At 40.7% G+C, this 19,022-nt stretch overlaps 1 protein-coding gene across 2 annotated transcripts in view; it reads left to right on the top strand.

The window, feature by feature from the left end:
* Window positions 1-18,012, top strand: part of LOC143930290 (transmembrane protein 150A-like) — a 236,192-nt gene extending 218,180 nt beyond the window's left edge. The window contains exons 5-6 of one of the 2 annotated variants that reach the window (XM_077454485.1): window positions 452-629; window positions 12,550-18,012. In XM_077454485.1, the coding sequence (XP_077310611.1) occupies window positions 452-629; window positions 12,550-12,794 (423 nt within the window). In that variant the 3' untranslated portion in view covers window positions 12,795-18,012. The remainder of the gene's footprint in view (window positions 1-451; window positions 630-12,549) is intronic. The other variant, XM_077454484.1, reaches the window with a different exon arrangement.
* Window positions 18,013-19,022: the final 1,010 nt, after the last annotated feature.

Genomic DNA, 19,022 nt, shown 5'->3' with positions numbered 1-19,022 from the left:
AGACCTTGGTCAAATGTAACGTGATTTATTTTATTTTTTTTCTTACAACTTTTGGACAGTAAACTACTATACCAAACTTTGTTTAATTGTGAATAACATACTACCCAAATGTGATGCGAGCTGAATCTAACCTACCGTACCTGTTTTAAGGGCCTAAATCTGGGCTGTATATTCGTTTTGAAATACCTCTTGGACCTGAAAACTCTTAAATTCTTTCCCCAAGCAATTTCATTCCAGTGGTTAGCATGAAGGAATTTGTAGGTTATAGGAATGTTGGTTGGAAACTGATAATCTCAGCTGCATTTTATAAAGTGTCTTTGACTGGAAAACGGGTATCTTGTATGGTTTAGTGGTTGCAGCGGATATGGTGCAAAATGTCTCCCGTCATACATTTTGAAATACATTTTTAATGCATATGTTGTCCTAATGCTGTGGTTTCTGTCTTTTGTAGGTGGATCATGCCAAAGTTCTGCACTACATAGGAGCAGGGGTTGCCTTTCCAACTAGTATGATGTTCATTTGTTTTCAGTCTATCCTGACATACCGCATGGCACACACTTACTGGAACTGGTGGGCAGGACATGTACGCTGTCTTCTTACATTATTTGGGCTGGTCATTTTAGTGCTCAGTATCCTTTTATATGCTGTCAGTAACCATTTCAGATGGTTTTCGTTCCAAAATAATTTAACTTAAAAATGTTTGTGCTGCATTTTTCAAAAAAATGCTTAATGGGAAAAAATATAAAGACAAGTAATTATTGCAATTTTACCTTTTGATACGACTTTGCTGTTTCACATCTTTGTTGCTGTATTACGTATAAGTATTTGCAAAATATTCACTAAAAGAAGCTCTACTGTATACCTTATCTGAACTTAATTCTTTACATAAAGCAAATCTGTGCTTTGCCCAGCAGCACATACTGTACTCTCATGCCTTTTGCTCCTATCTCACTTCTGCTGGTAAGAAAGAAAATGCCCTTTACTCTATGGAGGAGCATGTGACTTTCATCCTGTCATGTGACAGTACTGCTGTTTGTCCCAGAGCTGCCAACATGGGGATGGTGACCCAGTCTACAAACCTGTGCCAGCTCCAACTAGTGATACAGAGCTTATGAACAGCTTGTTTTCCTTGGAAAAGCTGAATGGAATGCAGGAGCATAAGCACATAATGTATAAAGCGCTGACAGTGGGCGCATGTATTAGTGAAGGAAATAGTTTTAGACCGGCTTGGTCCAGTTGAACTATTAACATTTAAAGAAGCCTTTTAAAGATTTTGCAAGTATAAATGGTGGTTAATGGGCCAGGAATTAATTTAAGCTCTTTGACCTAGTTGTGGGCTAACAACGCACAGCATTTTTTGTGGACCAAATGTTGCTAGCCCTGCCCAGGTGTCATTTGCTAAACGAATTAACTACTCCCTCTCTCCGATCTCTATAGTATAAAGTCTAATTATTTTCAGTTCAAAATAAGAAATTAGAGGCCTAAATAGGCTCCTTGAAATAACACCGGAGTGTGTATGGGACATAAGGTCAGCTCTGAATTCCAGACATGAGCAACAGGTTTTTTTTTCCACCCGTTTTGACAAAGATATTTCTCTTGCATTTATTGATGGACACAGCCTGTTCATCTTCTTGACTGTGGGTTTTATAGCACCACTTTTACGAATAGGACACTAGCCATAAAAACACAGTTCTACCTATGGGCAGTCCTAGCTAGTTGTAAACCCTCTTTCTGCTATAGGCAGCTCAGATATTTCTGACCAGTGTTAAAAGCATGCACCTAGTTCCCTACTGGCACCTGTGGTTACAGCCCTCTTGCAGTGGGATTGAGTTAGGAAGCAGTCTTTCAGCAGTAGGCCTGCTGGCACTCTGGCTACACAGCACAGCTTCCAGACAGCCTTGGAGGCACCAGTGGTGAGTCCTACTGGGATTACCCTGATTCCAGCTGCGGCCTATAAGAGGTGGTTGTTGACTTCTCACCCATGGCCTTTGTCCCAGCTTTGCCTGATTGAACATCAGGAGCATGCATCTCCCCTGGGCCCCTCATGGAGTTGTCAGGGTTCTCTGGGCCCTCCATTTAATTTGATGCATTGTTGGTGGCCGTAGAGTCATTCATCTCCCTGGTTGGAGTAGTGCTTGGTCACAAAATTTGTAAAAAATATCCCCTCGCCGCCTTCTTGAAATGATTCCAAATTACTACTGCTTTAAAAGGCTTGCACTATATTAAAGAACAGTGAAGCAAAGCATTGTGCAACACTGTGGTTAAACAAAACCATCCTTATAAAATGTACACATATATGCCTACCTGGTCTCTACCTTATAAGTGCAAGCATTCTCTGTGCGCATGGTTCATCAGCCCACCATACCACACCTCACAGAAATAATGGTAATGTTCACCTCTAATTTGTAATCAAGGATGAAAATGACTGTTAAAGTTTCACTATCTTATTCTATTTAGCTCCCCAAGCCCATGACTGTGAAGGAGCAAAAGAAAATATGTGAGGTCATTCCTGGGACTTAAGGTTTTTGCCCAGAGTTCCACATAATTTTACAAATAAAATGTATTTTTGTGATGGCTGATAAATCCTTTCCATGTTGCCGGCAAAAAGGTTTGGAGAATATTACCCTTTATTGCTGTTCTTTTCCCAGACAACTTGTACATCCACAGGCGTCTCTTTATAAGTGGCTGAGAAAATTATTAAACGAAGTTTAAGCGTAACAGAGCATTCAGCACGTAGATGGTTTATACAATCTCCTAGAAGATAGTTTGTGAATTAACAGTTTGAGTTGCACGCTTCCGAGAAACGGCAGGTCATGTCAGATGTGGTGCAATTCTCAGGATTTGTATGGAGTCATGTACAGTGACAATACCCTTTCCTTTTGGGCTTGCATCAGGGAAATCATTTGAAAAAAATAGTTTCATAGATCTGTCCAATTTGATTGAATGGTGGAGGGAGAAGGGGTTAAATGGCACTAATGCTCAGCATCAATGCAGGCTGTCACTGCCACAGGTGCTGAGGGGGGGGTGGGGTTTATCATTTTGGTCACTAACACCAATGCTTAGCGGTATTGCCCATCACCCATTGTTCTCTATGGCGCGGCCGATGTTAGCAGACGTGTCCGCTGTCACCTGCCGGCATCTAATTCGGTCCCCTAAAAACAGACACATGGGGATACATTCGCCATTTGCCGATCAGATGATTGGATGGAAACTGACATGCAGTCCGTTTCCATCCGACTGCCCCATAGAGAAGAGCAAACCTTGCTCAGTGGGGATCAGCAGAGAGATCCCCAGCTGAGCAGGCGGATCTGCTTGGACGGATTCCAGCCCATGTGAAAGGGGCTTAAAGCGGGGTTCCACCCTAAAGTGGAACTTCCGCTGATCGGAACCCTCCCCCCCCCTCCGGTGTCACAATTGGCACCTTACAGGGGGGAGGGGGGGTGGAGATACCTGTCAAAGACAAGTATTTACACCCACTTCCGGGCATAGACTCCCATGGGAGTCTGTCATTTCCTGTCCTGCCGCGCTGTCTGCTGGGACACACACGGGTCCCAGTGACAGCGCGGACAATTCCTATTGCGCTGCGCGACTCGCGCATGCGCAGTAGGGAACCGAAGCCGATTCGCTTCACTTCCTGATTCCCTCACCTAGAATGGTGACGGCAGCAGCCGAGAGCCGAGCGATCGATCGGCCTCGGCTGCCGTCATCGCTGGAACCCGGGACAGGTGAGTGTCCATTTATTAAAAGTCAGCAGCTGTAGTATTTATAGCTGCTGGCTTTTAATATATTTTTTTTTAGGTGGAATCCCTCTTTAAGATGTTAGAAACCAAATGAAATGGACTTTTTTGAGAAGAAGTTAGTTCACATTAAAAATGTCTAGAGAGATCAGAAATGGCTTAAGTTCAAGCTCTACTTAGAGTTTAATATGCATGTAGTTTAAAACGAAGCTCCACCCAAAAGGGGAAGCTCTGCTTTACTGCCACATTTTGCACCTTTTATGGGGGGGGTACCCTGGTTTTGGCTGTGGCAAATTCAGGCAGAAGTTTGGCCCCCTCCTCCTTTCCCTGCAGTCGGCCGAGATCGGTTCAGAGATCGAGAACAGAGATCGGTTTCCCTTAGTGGAGATGGCGGCAGCACCCAGCACCCAATAGCCAATTGAACACACATGGTGGGGGGGAGGTCAGCCATTCTTATCAGCATAGTGGTTACAGGCCAGTGATTCACAGTGTTTTTAGGCAAGCGGGTCAGTACAACATACCAAGCTACTGGCATTTTCAGTCACTCAATATCGGCCTACATGTCTGACCCTTTTTTTTTTTTTTTTTTTTTTTGTTTAAAGTCCACTATTGTTAAATTTTATACTGCAAAATAATTTATAACAGCTTTCTTCTTTTAGTTCATCTGGTAAAAAGTGCAAAATTTACACGAACTGATGAATATTATACATTCAGAATTTGATAGTTTAGTAGTGTGGTCACAGAGCTCCCACCAGTCTAGCTCGGATACAGTACTGTAAAGCCTAGTACTCTAAGGTGTTTTTTTTTGGTTAAACCCAGAGTGTTCAATGAAAAAAAACGGTCAGCTCCACTCGGAGCCCCGCTGTATTAACTATGCGAAGTAAGTGCAGCGATCTCCCCCGCTGAGCATTTGTGTTCTGACAGGGGGGGCAACCCCCCCACCAGAACACTCCGGAGATTGGCGGAGAGCACTGATCAGGAGTCGGTCGACTGCTGGTTTTCCAGAATGCACGTCTGACAGAAGCCATACAAAAGCTTTGACGGCTTCTGTCGGACAGACAGACATGCACACGGGCCAAATGTTGGCTGTTTTGTTTTTCCCGACATTTGGCTTGTGTGTAGGGGTCTTAAGGCTGTCCAGTGTCTGATTATTTAGAAGACTGATAGTGAGATAAATCTGTTTTGCAGACTTTTATTCTTAAAGTTTCAACTTGCAGTAGCAACTTACTTCTCTTACGCAGCCCATACATGAATCCCTTTTTTTCGTTCAACCAGCAGTTAAAACAAAAACCGACTTGATTTGTATGTATTAATGGGAGAATCCTCCCTGCTGAGCTTTTGTATTCTGACAGCGGGGAGACTTCCCTGGTGTCATTGTACATTGATCAACACTGCTGCCTATAGCTAGCAGACAAGGCAGTTGTCGATTGATCCCTGGCTGAATTTTGATCCACATATGGCCAGCTTTATTTCTAACAGCTAATCAATCTCTCTTCCTTGAGACTGTTTATATTCATCACTGTGGGTGAACAAAGCTGTCTTTTGTACTCAGCATGAATCCATATGGGATGGGTAGTAGTGTGCACAGGGGACAGCTGTATTTCTATCTTCTCAATTCTATGCGTATATTAGAGTGCGTCTTGCATTTAGATTGACTCAGAACAATATCTTAACCAGTGAACTGTTAGGCTAACTACACTTTTTACACTATAACTGTACAATCTCCTCCGCTCTATTTACAGTATATTGCAAGGTGGAAAAAGGGAAAGATTAGCCGCGCTTGGAATCTATATCAGCAGCCAAGCATTATAACCCTGATACTAGGCACACTATAAATAAAGTGCGCCGCTATGCATGTAATATTTGCATATTAACAAATGTAAAGTGAAAAATTTAAATTAAGCCGTAAAAATCTGTGAATCAAAATAATGGCCATAAAGAGTCCCAGAAAAAAAATCCTTGCTCAATAGAAGATCAAAATATCACAACAGTGACACCCAGAGTAACTGGAGGCTTACCGGAGAGCAAGCGATCCCCCTTACTCGGGGGAGATCAATTTGCACTTGATTAGACATTAGATCCAGTCACTTTAGCTCAGATGACATCAAACATGGCTCCTAAAAATAAGTGCAGATATGGTGAACAAACTATCCAGGAAGTAGCTTCAGCAAAACCTTGTGCATGCTCAATGAACAGGGTAGATGTAAAAACGAAAGCTTCATGTAGTGAAATACTGTACAACTCGTTATGTTTATTAAAAGAATAGTAGTGCACGCCATTTAAAACGACAATGTTACGCTTAACCACTTAGACCGGACCATTTTGCTGGCTTAAGACCAGACCACTTTTTGCGATTCGGTCCTGCGTCGCTTTAACTGACAATTGCGCAGTCGTGCGAAGTAGCTCCCCAAACAAAATTGACGTGTTTTTTTTTTTTCCCCACAAATAGAGCTTTCTTTTGGTGGTATTTGATCACCCCTGCATTTTTAATTTTTTGTGCTATAAACAAAAATAGAGCGACAATTTTGAAAAAAACAACGCATTTTTTACTTTTTGTTATAATATCCCCCAAAAATATATAAAAAAAAATTTTTTTCCCACAATTTAGGCCAATACATATTCTTCTACATATTTTTGGTAAAAAAAATCGCAATAAGCGATTGATTGGTTTGCACAAAAGTTATAGCGTTTACAAAATAGGGGATAGTTTTATGGCATTTTTATAAAAAAAATTTTTTTACTAGTAATGGCGGCGATCAGCGATTTTTATTGTGAGTGCGACATTAGGGCGGACACAAAGGACATTTTTGACACGTTTTTAGGACCATTGTCATTTATACAGCAATCGCTGCTATACAAATGCAGTGATTCCTGTGTAAATGGCACTGGCAGTGAAGAGGTTAACCAGGGGGTGGCAGTGTAGGGGTTAAGTGTTGCTAGGAGCGTGTTACGAACTGTGGGGGGCTGGGCTTTGTTTTAGTGAACACTGATCTCTGCTCCAATCACATGGAGCAGAGATCAGTGTCACTTGTTGCTAGGCAGAACGGTGAGGTGCTGTTTACAACGGCATCTCCTCATTCAGCCGCCCCGTGAGACGATCGCGGGTATGCCCGCAGCGATAGCGTCCGTGGGACCCACTACCGGACTCACGGGGGTCCCGACCGGCATGCGAGCGCAGCGGCGTGCTTGCGATGGCAGGGCGGCATTTAAAATTGGACGTACCTGTACGCCAATATGCCTGCCCGTGCCATTCTGCCGACGTACATCGGCGTGCGCCAGTCGGGAAGTGGTTAAACATGTCATTAAGAACAGATCCGTTTCCCACAGTCAGGATGGCCAAATGTCAAGCATGCGCAGTAGCGTGCGTACATGACTACATTCGATGCATTTAGTCAGAGGTGATATCATCAGCACTGTAGTGGCATTAAATAGCACTTTAATGGCACTGATGAGCACTTGTGGATCTGATGAGCACTGATATGGCACGAGCTGAACCGGTCATGGTCCTGGGTTGTTGACAAGTGATCGCTCCATTATTGGATGGAGCAATCATGTTGTAAAGGACCGCTGTGATTGGCCCTTTACCCTGACCCGGGGGCGCGCGAGAAGAGTGAGCACAGGAGGCCGTCATTTGATGGCCAACCAGAACTAGCTAGCCACACTGTAGCCATCAGTCGGCTATTGCACGGCCAGCAAGTGGCTAAAAAAAAGATTTTATTTTATTTCTATTTTTTTTTTGACCAAGACAGCATGAGGGTGTTGATGAGCATGATAAAAATAGATCTGATTGGCAATGGAAAAACATAAAATGACTCTATTCTTGAACATATAGGCTTCAAACAAAGTTACTACTCTTCTTTAACCAGTTCCCGACCGGCGCACGCCCATGGACGTCGGCAGAATGGCACAGGCAGGCATATTGGTGTACGTGTGCCGGCCGGGACCCCCGTGAGTCCGGTCACGGGTCCCGCAGACTCGATCGCCGTGGGGATACCTGCGTTCGTCTCACGGGACGGCTGAACGGGAAGATGCTAGGCAGAACGGGGAGAAGCCGTTTACAATGGCAACAAGTGACGCTGATCTCTGCTCCTTGTGATTGGAGCAGAGATCAGTGTTCACTAACACAAAGCCCAGCCCCCCCACAGTTAGTAACGCCCCTAGGAACACTTAACCCCTACACTGCCAGTGTAATTTACACAGGAATAGCTGCATTTTTATAGCACTGATTTCTGTATAAATGACAATGGTCCCAAAAATGTGTGATGTGTCTGCCATAATGTCGCAGTCACAATGAAAATCGCTGATCGCCACCATTACTAGTAAAAAAAAAAACAATAAAAATGCCATAACTATCCCTTATTCTGTAAACGCTATAACTTTTGCGCAAACCAATCAATCGCTTATTGCGTTTTTTTTGTTTTTTTTTACCAAAAATATGTAGAATATGTATCGGGGAAAAAAAATATATATATATTTTTAGGGGATAGTTATAACAAAAAGTAAAAAAAAATGTTATTTTTTTTTTCAAAATTGTCGCTCTATTTTTGTTTATAGCGCAAAAAATAAAAACCGCCGAGGTGATCAAATACCACCAAAAGAAATCTCTGTTTGTGGGGGAAAAAAAGGACATCAATTTTGTTTGGGAGCCACGTCGCACGGCCACGCAATTGTCAGTTAAAGCGACTGTGGCGAATCGCAAAAAGTGGTCTGGTCTTAAGCCAGCAAAATGGTCCGGTCTGAAAATGGTTCAGATAGTACTGTGCTGACCTGGCTTCTTTTTTATATGTAGCGAGGAGTAGAAAATGGGATGTCATTTTTCAACCTTTGGAGATGACTTTTGCAAGGCAGAGTATTCTTGATGTGCAAAGGTTGCATGGTTATCCATATAATGTCGCACTCTGTTTGCATGTGTGGCCACTTTAAAATGACCTAAGACTTGCTATTCATTTTTCCTTGTACATATACTTTACTTTAAACTTGTTTTTTTTTTTTTTTTTTTTTTAGTGCCCGTTTGGTCAATGTAAGGCTGGCCATACATTACATTTCCGTTCGATTTACCTTCATCTATGTGTAGTGCAAGGGCATGCCTGATTGCATACTATTTGAAAGTGTTTAGGTTTGATCACATATTATATGGTTTTGGTAAATCTAATGGAAAATTGTATAATGTATGGGAAGCCAGAAGTTTTTCTATGAACTGTACCAGAGTGTGCAAATTCCATTCTCTCTTTCATTACTAATAGACCAAAGAACATCTCAAAGCAGTTATGAAGTTTATTTTACTAGATAAAAATAGACTTCTTTTACAGAGGAAACGTAAGAAGCAAAAATTCCGATGAGCTGGGACTTGCTGAAATGTCTGGAAGAGAGTTAGCTGCTTCAGGAACACTTTGCTACTGTCTATTATGTTAGCAATATGTTCTGGTCTTAATGGGAAAGCAATGAGAAATATGATGTGCAAGTGAGTTTCAGATTGTGGTTCTCATTTGAATTTAAAAGGAAAATCTTTAAGGGTACACCAAAAGGATTTATTAATGACTACCAGTAGGCATATTTACTTTTCCTTGAAGTTTAGGTTCCTAAAGGATCCATAGATGCTAAATGAATAGTTCCTTTGCCAATGCTGGTAGGATAAATATATCACCGGTTTCCTTTTCCCTTGTGGGAATGACAAATCTCCATTCTACACTTTCCTACCCTGGAGTCTCACTTTTGATGCACTTGGAGGATTTTTTACTTCACTTTTGTCTGTGTTCATTTTCAGGTAAAACAAAGTCTTAACAGGGAAGAAGGGACCTTCCTGTGTTAGATTTATTTTTTTTATTTTTCAGAAGTCCGTGCATGCACTATCAGCCTGGTGAAAAGTTTCAGCTTGTGTGCAAGGAGTTGAAATATGAGATGATAGGAAATACACATTACCCAATGTAAACCTAATTCAATCCAGTTTTCAGATAATGGCACACTTCTGAAATAAGCACCCACATTTTGCAACCATAGACCCTAGATTGATAAAGCACTGTATAAATGGCAAAAGACATTAACAACCGGTGCAGTATAAATGAGATTGGGCAGTAAATTATCAGTATAAATAGGAATCTTCACATTGACTGGCTTTTCCCCGAGCAGGGTAAACGCCTGTCACCATGAGGACACATAGAGTTGTTTTCTCTGTGCCATGTTGGTGCCACAATGCTCTTGTGGTCTAATGTGCAATGTAGCGAAATAAACATGCAACATTCCTTCACAGCGTACTTCATTTCACCACTCTACAGTACAACGCACCATGCTTATGTGTGGATAAATAAAGTGTAAACACAGCAATTTACTATGCAGGCTAGTGTGAGCCAGACGTTATTTAGAAAGCCCCTAACCTAAAGATTTTCTACATTTTTATAATTGTAAAAACTAGGGATCAATTGGTTTTTCGGGAATGCACATTATTGGCGGACGATATAGGCATTTTGTGAAAAATTGGTATCTGTCTCAAACTAGACTGATATTACCGATATTGCTTCAAGCAGTTTTACTGGGGTGATGCATGCAGCTGCATGGCTCAGCAGCCGCTTGGCTGTTATTAAAAGCAGTGGGAGCGGACGCCCCTCCCACTGCCTTCCGCCACTTGTCCGGGCTCTCCCGTCCCACTAGGAGACCCAAGCAACCAGCCAGCATGTCTGTCTGCTGGCCAAAGACCCAAACAAAGTCAATACTGTGTTCGGGTTTCAAATATAGTAATCCAGAAGCAATGTCATGACACCACTTCCTGGATCACTGGCATTTTAAAGGCGCCAGTTTAAAAAAAAATTGTGTTCAAAAACGCAGATCTTCGCGTTTTGAATACTTTGAAGTGCAAAGAAGGGGTTTGGGGTATTATAGACACCCAATCTCTCCATAAAAAGTACCTGTCAGTGCCTATTACTGTCACAAGGGATGTTTAAATTTCTTTTGACGCAATAACAGTGATTAAAAACATAAAAATTTAACCGGTTCCCGACCGGCGCACGCCGATGTATGTCGGCAGAATGGCACGGGCAGGCATATTGGCGTACAGGTACGTCCAATTTTCAATGCCGCCCTGCTCACGTGCCGGTCAGGACCTCCGTGAGTCCGGTCGCGGGTCCCGCAGACTCTATCGCCACGGGCATACCCGCGATCGTCTCACGGGACGGCTGAATGGAGGAAATGCCGTGTAAACAGCATTTCCCCATTCTGCCTAGCAACTAGTGACGCTGATCTCTGCTCCATGTGATTGGAGCAGAGATCGGTGTTCGCTAAAAGCCCAGCCCCCCCACAGTTAGTAACACACCCCTAGGAACACTTAACCCCTACACTGGCTCCTACTGGTTAACCCCTTCACTGCCAGTGTCATTTACACAGGAATCACTGAATTTATATAGCAGTGATTACTGTATAAATGACAATGGTTCCAAAAATGTGTCAAAATGTCCAATGTGTCCGCCGCAATGTCGCAGTCACAATAAAAATCACTGATCGCCGCCATTACTAGTAAAAAAAAAGAAAGAATAAAAATGCCATAAAACTATCCCCGTTTTGTAAACGCTATAACTTTTGTGCAAACCAATTAATCGCTTATTGCGATTTTTTTTTTTTTTTTTTTTTTTACCAAAAATAAGTAGAAGAATATGTATCAGCCTAAACTGAGGGAATTTTTTTTTTTTTAATATATATTTTTGGGGGATATTATAACAAAAAGTAAAAAATGCCTTTTTTTTCAAAATTGTCGCTCTATTTTTGTTTATAGCGCAAAAAATAAAAACCGCAGGGGTGATCAAATACCACCAAAGGAAAGCTCTATTTGTGGGGAAAAAAGGACATCAATTTTGTTTGGGAGCCATGGCACACGTGCGCACGACTGGCAATTGTCAGGTAAAGCGACGCAGTGCCGAATCGCAAAAAGTGGTCTGGTCTTTGACCAGCAAAATGGTCCGGTCTGTAAGTGGTTAAAATGACAGTGTAAAATTTTTTTTCTAAATGTACAAAATATCAGACAAAATATCGGCACCAAAAAACTATATTGCCGATCCCTAGTGAAAAAAAAACTAGAAATAACATTTGCCGCCTTATCGAGTAGATCACACATCTGCATTTGCCACATCTCACAGCACATGTTTTTAATTTACTGTACTTCTGTGCTTTTGGACAGACAAGTTGTGATGCATATAATGTAAACCAGAATGCTGTACAAGCCAGCTAATAGAGCTGTGGTGTGGACAATTAAACCAACTGTTATACATTCAAAAAGAACATGGTTTAAAACTTTCATAATTTGGTTAAAGAAAAACTGTAATTTCAGACATTTTACATGTATAGAGCAGTTCATTCCCAAATGAAACAGTGAGAATTTATAAAGACTGGAGCAGACAGAATTTGAAGCAGCTGTGCATAGCAGCCAGACAATTCTGTCTTTCATTGTTAATGCCCATCCATGGTTTATTGTATGGCAATGCTTTAGGCTTGTAAACCGTAAATATACTGAAATGATTTATAATGGATTTGTAAATCTAATTTTTATGTACTTGCTACAATTGCAAAGCTTTGTTTTTCATTGCTTTCAAAACTTCTCACCTGCTGCATTTCCCTCAGAACACGTGATTACTTGTGTAGTCAGGAATTCTTCTTGCAATATCCCATTTACAAGTCAATGCTGTACCTTTTCAAATAATTTTTTATTCCTACATTTAATTTTCTTTTGTGGTTGATCATCTATCTCTACAGTTTCAGCTCTGTATTTTTGTTATCATTTATATTGATTAGGACAATCCTCCCAGATGTTTCCTTAACTTCTACCTTTCAGGTGGTGTCTTCTTCATCCAGGAAGGGTTTGTGCTGCAACACTTGGCTGCTCTCTTTGAATGGACTTTTATAATAAATGTTCTTGTCTACTATGGAACTTTTGCCTTTGAATTTGGGGCAATCACCACAGATACATTCCTGGTGCTCCTCAAGGCAAGCCGGGCCCCAAAGAGTTATAAGTCAGGAACCAGCACTCCAGCCACGCCTCATGCTCACAGCACTTCTGAGAATTTGGCTATGATATGACTGTACCAGAGTGTTAACACGGACATCACATGCAATCCCTGAGCCGCCATATGATCCTGATCAACATCAGAACACTTCACTGTGCAATGGAGGCTCAATATCATAGAGGGCGGATCACGTGACCAAAAATTTTTTTTTTTTTTTTTAAAGATTAACTAGAAAGAAAAAGTTGATTGTTTTATGTTGACTGTTATGATTTTGGTGAAAAAGTCTAAGTTACATTATATGTACAGGGCATTAATGAATTAGCCATAAAATTGTATATTTTTATATAGCTAATTTCTATAGTCAGTTCACCACGCAGAATATCTGAGTGTCAGATACACAATATGCCTACTACTGTATATGAAAACTATTACATAAGTGGTGCATTGGTAAAGAAAAACTAGAGCTTGATATTGGCAATTATAGTTTGCTTTTCCAAGAATATCACCTACGGGGCCTTATAAATGGTAACAGGGAATGTTAGAGGAGCTCCAGTCTGGGCAAAAAAAATTAAGTCAGCAGCTACAAATAGCTGCTGACTTTTGGTATAAGGACACTTACCTGTCCTGGGATCCAGCGATGTTGGCATCCTGAACCGATTCACCAATCGGCTTCAGGTGCAGGTGCCAGCATCTTCACTAATGGGAAACCAGCAGTGAAGCCTTAAGGCTTCATTGTAGGTTTCCTACTGTGCATTCTTGAGTCGCGCTGCTCCTTCTGAATAGTCCTGCCGTCTTCTGGGACCTGTGTGTGTCCCAGAAGGCAGTGGGGGGAAGGAGGGGCCAGGAATACTTGGAAATCTGGAGATTGTCACCACGATCTTACCCAGAAGTGGAAGGGGGTACTTGTCAAAACCAGGTACCAGCACCCCCCCAAAAAAGTGCCAAATGTGGCAATGGAGGATGTGAACAAGCGAAGCTTCCCCTTTTGAGTGGAGCTCCGCTTTGTCTTTGGAGGGAGCAGTGTAGCACATTTTGCCTTAAGGAGACTTTTCTGAAGCGACTTTTCTTGCTGGAAATCTATTTAGCACATTTTAGAACCAATATTACAGAAAAGAGGAGCTGTACTCTGTAAGTACAGTTCCTTTTTTTTTTTCTAACTAATGTTAACCCGAAGCTATTATAAGTCTGCTGAAGCAGTGGGGCTCATTCCATCTAAACACGATCGTTCCCTTTAAAAGAAATATAATGGGCAGGTACATAGACCAGCACTGAAAGATCCTGCAGCAACATTTTCAGCAAGAAAAGTACTCTAAAGTCCTCCCTTTTACTCTTATCTATGCATCCCATCAGTACTGTTAAATTCACTTTTGAGAATCGCACTCAGTTATAGTTCCTGTACATCAAAACAAAATGCCTTATTACCCATTCAATCTAATAACATTCATCATTTAGCTTCATCCAGGTACCAGATTATGCTGTTTTTGTGACAGCCATGTGAGTACTGCAGCAATTACTTCATAAATGCACTGCCATCCTTTTGTATCGACACGGTACATGTATGGACAGATACGAATTCTTGGTTTAAGCTCATTTAATGCCTGAGGCATTGTGCTTCAATTATTCATTTTTCAGCTGATTATTTTGTCATGGATAGGGTTTGGAAGGGTTATGTCAGGTTTTACGTGCTGCCTGTGTACGCAGTGAGATTTTTAGTCAGTATTTGAAAATTCTCGTGTCCACATATGATTTCTCTTCCAGAGACACTTAAACAGTAGTTAAATCATGATCAAGATACCTTTCCTCCCTCTGCTCTGCTTGTCTGCTCTGGAAAAGATTCTTGCTCTTGCAGGAATTAAGGAAAATGGGGCATTTAAAAAAAAAAAAACTCAACTAGATTCTAACCCATTACTTAGTCTATCCAAAAAGCAAAATAAATTGTGTGGCCTGGAGTTGGACTCTAATGGAATTTAGAGTTTGATCTTATTTACTGATCATTGCACTTTGCACCAAGTTATTAATCAAAGCCAGTTTTGCAAAAGTGGAAACAAATCCAACCCATTTCAATAAATAGGCATTTTTTATGTAGCAAAACCAACCTGCTTACAGTGTTGTAAATGTGTCTTAGCATATATACTGATATGCAAAACTGCATATTTGGGTTAATACGTACACAGCGGGAAGCTTTGTATTGTAGTTTGGTTCTGCTCCACCTCTTAGGGCACCTTCTCATTCACAACTGACCTGGTATCTGATAAATTGAACCTGCTTTGGAACACAGGACCATTAATCTCTACAATACATGAACAATTATGCACAAACACTTTGACAGTTAATGCTGACACGTGTCTAAATTTTTTTCCCCCAAATGTTCCTAATTTTTTACGTTATCCTACCGTGAGATGCATTGTAATGTAAACACAGCTATTAATTACACATTTTAAGCTGGCCATACGTGGATCGAAATTGACCAGTTTAGCAGAGACCGGACATATTTAGAAGTCAATTTGCATATCAATTTCTGCTCAACTGCCTTGTCAGTATCTTGATGCTCCATCTGTGTATTCTGAAGTCAGGGGAGTTTCCCCACTATCCGAATACAAAGACACAGTGAAGAGGATTCCTTCATCCACCTTGAACGTATGGATGAGGAATCGGGTCAGTTTTTTTCTTTTTTTTTTTTTTTTTTTAGGTTCAACCCGCTGCTGGAACAACAACAAAAAAAATGACACTTGTATGGCCAGCCTTAGATTTTATTTTGGGAATGGTGGAATGCTGAATTTCAGGCTAAGCTAATTTAGTCTTAAATACAGGAGGCATGTGTATTCAAATGTGAATCTGTGTCCTTTGTGCAGTGATCCAGCATGAAACTTTTTCTCTGTGCAGGAGCTTCCTGTAAAAATACCAGCCTGCCACTCTCTCCTTATGTAGGGTGATTGGTCTTGTATTTGCCCTCTCCTGAAGTTTTCTGCAGGCAAAACTGTGGAGGGTGTGCCTGCTGCTTCCTTTCCACATCTCTACACTCTGCACAGGCTATGTCAGCACAGTGATGATGTCACTACTATTTTTTTTCCCAAGGTACTAACTGAGTTTGCAGTGAGATTTGCTGCACACCATGATTTTGTGAATATTTTCTGCACACAGTGATTTTGTGGCTATTGAGGAATGTAGTTAAAGCGGACCTTCGGTTATTTTTTCCAATTTTCCATCTATTAAATCTTCTGCCAATGTTTTAACTTTGGCTAGTAAAACATTTTTTCTCTGCCAGTAAATACCTTCTACAGCCCACTTCCTGTTTCTTGTCTGGTAATGACAGCATGCACAGCTCTCTTGAAAGTTTGTCAGGAAGGAAGGGGGATGAGTCAGAGGGCCAATGAAAGCTGCAGAGCTGCATGTGTGCCTCCTGCGGGTCTCTAAATCCAGGAAGTGAATAGGCAGAAGGTTCACCTGCCCAGTTAAAATGGCTACAGCCAGACTTAGTGGAGGGAGATTTCTGAAGCCTATTTGGCACATACAGAATCTCAATATATATAAAATATGCAAAGTGGTTGGAGGGAAGCTTCAGAATGGCAAGGTGTTATTACAAATTATGTGAGCAGACTGCAGTTCCTCTTTATCTGAGAAGTTTGTGTGTCTGAGATTTAGCTTGAAGCTAAACACCAAGCATCTGTCCTAACACCACCCAATCCCATTATGTATCCATTAATGGTTTTTCTTTTTTTTTTATTATTTTTTTTTTTTAAACTGTTGCCTGAAATTGTGTTATTAGCCTATGTATAGCCTTTGACTGGCATGTAAACAAAGGGAGGGTTTCAATTCTTAGCCAATCAAGGTTCTATATTTTTGCATGGTGCTGTCAGTTTCCCTTCCTAAACATGTTCACAGGAGTGATGACCTCATAGCTGTGCTTCTGCTCTTTCATTTCTTAGAGGCTGGTGGCTAAGCTTTGTTTAAGGTAGATATGTGGTCTGCCCATGCAGTGTAAAGCAACATGTTCACTTTGCTACCACCCACAACTGACAACGTTAAGAAAGGACACCCTCTGTATGCCATACTTCACACATGGGTGACCTCTCCTGTGCTCATCTGACATTGTTGGGCCAAGCATCAGCACTGTCCTATGAGAGGAAGAGTGGGTCACCTGCTCCAGCTTACCTAAAAGTACTGGTTATTTTCTTTTGCTCCCAGCAGCTAAATAATAGCATTGGGAGTGAAGGAAAGGTAAGTACCTTATGTCTACTGGAGAGGGTGACTTTCAAGCTAACCAGTTGCTTTGTGTTAAATAGACAAAGCACAAGCTGTCTGACCGGGATTGCCTAAATCACAAGAGCAAATGAATGCTATTACAAATATGGCAGGCAAGACAGTTGACATATATGTATTAAACTGTGCATTGCAGCTGTTTTCCTGGAGTTCCTCTTCAAGCCAACAAGAAAGTTATATACATAGTAAGTCAGAGGGACTTTTTTCATTGGTATTAAACGTTTTATGCCTTCAGTATTTCTTGAAGAAAATTGTGCACTTTTCCAAAATGTTTGTCCATTTTTTTTTTTTTTTTTTTTTCAAGCGCACAATGTGGCCTTGTGACTTTAAAATTCAGGTCAGATTGTTTACTTTTACATAAGTTATTGGTTTAAAAAATGCTCTTAAATCTTTACACAAAATACTAACCAGATAGGATCAACTAGGTTCTATGGTTCAAAATTCTGGTTATGCTTGTACAGGCATCTTTTCTGTTTGTAAGTCAACCAAATGTAACGCCTTATTAGATTGACCAAAGAAATGTTTGTATCCAAATAATTGATTGTTTGCTGTTGCACATTTTTCATCCTATTGCCACTTTTACAGGACCGAAGAGATGCTTTGGTTATAAATGGAGCACAGAACTTTACCTGATTTTCTGGCAGTAAATGCATTCTGCTACAGAGGACAAGTCATAATGCATTGGCTTTTCTGGAGCAATAATGAGCATATAATAGTTTGCTACTGGCTTCAGGCATCAACACAAATCCCATATTTTTGTGGCTCAGCAAGACCACAAAACCAGCACAGTATTATTGACAACATCTATGTTCATATTGCTAAATCCAAAGTATTATAATAAATCAAAAGCACTCAAACACCGGTGTGATTTTTTTTTATTTTTTTTTTCTCCCCACCCCCTTTATAAATTGTTCTTTAGTAAACCTCTACACAATTGAAACACCTCAGGGTTCCCACTCTTTAAAACTGCATTTTTGGTACATGTCTATTGAATTGGTCCCTGCACCCTCTAATAAAGTTAAGGAACCTTCTCTTTGTGTCTTGCTTGTGAGGAAGCCCTCTTGATTGTGTCTATAAAGATTTATTTTAGGGGCCTGAGACAGTCCTGTACATCACTGAATAACCAAGCTCGTTCCTTAGTAGCAGTTTCTAGTAGTAGCAGTGAGTAGTAGCTTCAGCACGAACAGTAATGTAAGCAACACACTACGATGTGGGGTACATCACCTTCCTTTATTTTCAGCTGTGAATTAAGTCCGGTGGTTTAAGTCCTTTTTGATTAAATTGGCTATCTTGGAAGCAAGAAAATATCAAATACTGTATATACATATTACAATCAACAGTAAAGTTTTAAATGCTATGAGGAGAGGTGGAGGTGGTGAAATTCGTTTTCACCCTTTAGACTGTTTTTGCTTTTTAAATAGGAAGTCTATTGTTAAATGTTTACATACGCTCTAAGGAAAAGAGAAATGGGAAACTAAAACAAAAAGGTGGAGAAAACAGTAATAGGACTAGGAAAGAGCAATATGTGGAAACAAAGGGAGATAAATTGGAAGACGATGCCAGAGTCTGAATCCTCAGGGAACATGGTATGTAGTCAGAGGTAGGGTAGGCAAATGAGATTTAAGAAATAATGGCCATATCATATGTACCTCAAATTTGTATAAAGTTAAACATTTAAAAAAGCAAAAGTGATTTCCTGCGAGTTCCTTATGAATAAATTGTTTTTTTGACGCGATCATTTGCAAAGGGTCCAGATGTGTTGGCAGTTATCTAAAGCTTTGAAGGAAGCAAAATTTTCCCCATTTGATTTCATACAGTGAAGGAAAAAAAGTATTTGACCCCTTGCTGATTTTGTATGTTTGCCTACTGTCAAAGATATTAGTCTACAATTTGAATGGTAGGTTGTTTTTAACAGCGAGAGACAGAAGAGCAACAAAAATATAAAAAATAAATAAAAAAAATGCATTCCAAAAAAGTTATAAATTTCCATTTTAACAAGTAAAATCCCCCATCAATGAGCAATATTTCTGGCTCCCAGATG

The sequence above is a fragment of the Lithobates pipiens genome, unplaced genomic scaffold, assembly GCF_037356315.1.
Source record: "Lithobates pipiens isolate NorthernLeopardFrog02 unplaced genomic scaffold, aLitPip1_a1.2 Scaffold_25, whole genome shotgun sequence".
Lineage (NCBI taxonomy): Eukaryota > Metazoa > Chordata > Amphibia > Anura > Ranidae > Lithobates > Lithobates pipiens.
The sequence above is the reverse complement of the archived record's forward strand: the minus strand, read 5'-3'. Positions and strand labels throughout refer to the sequence as shown.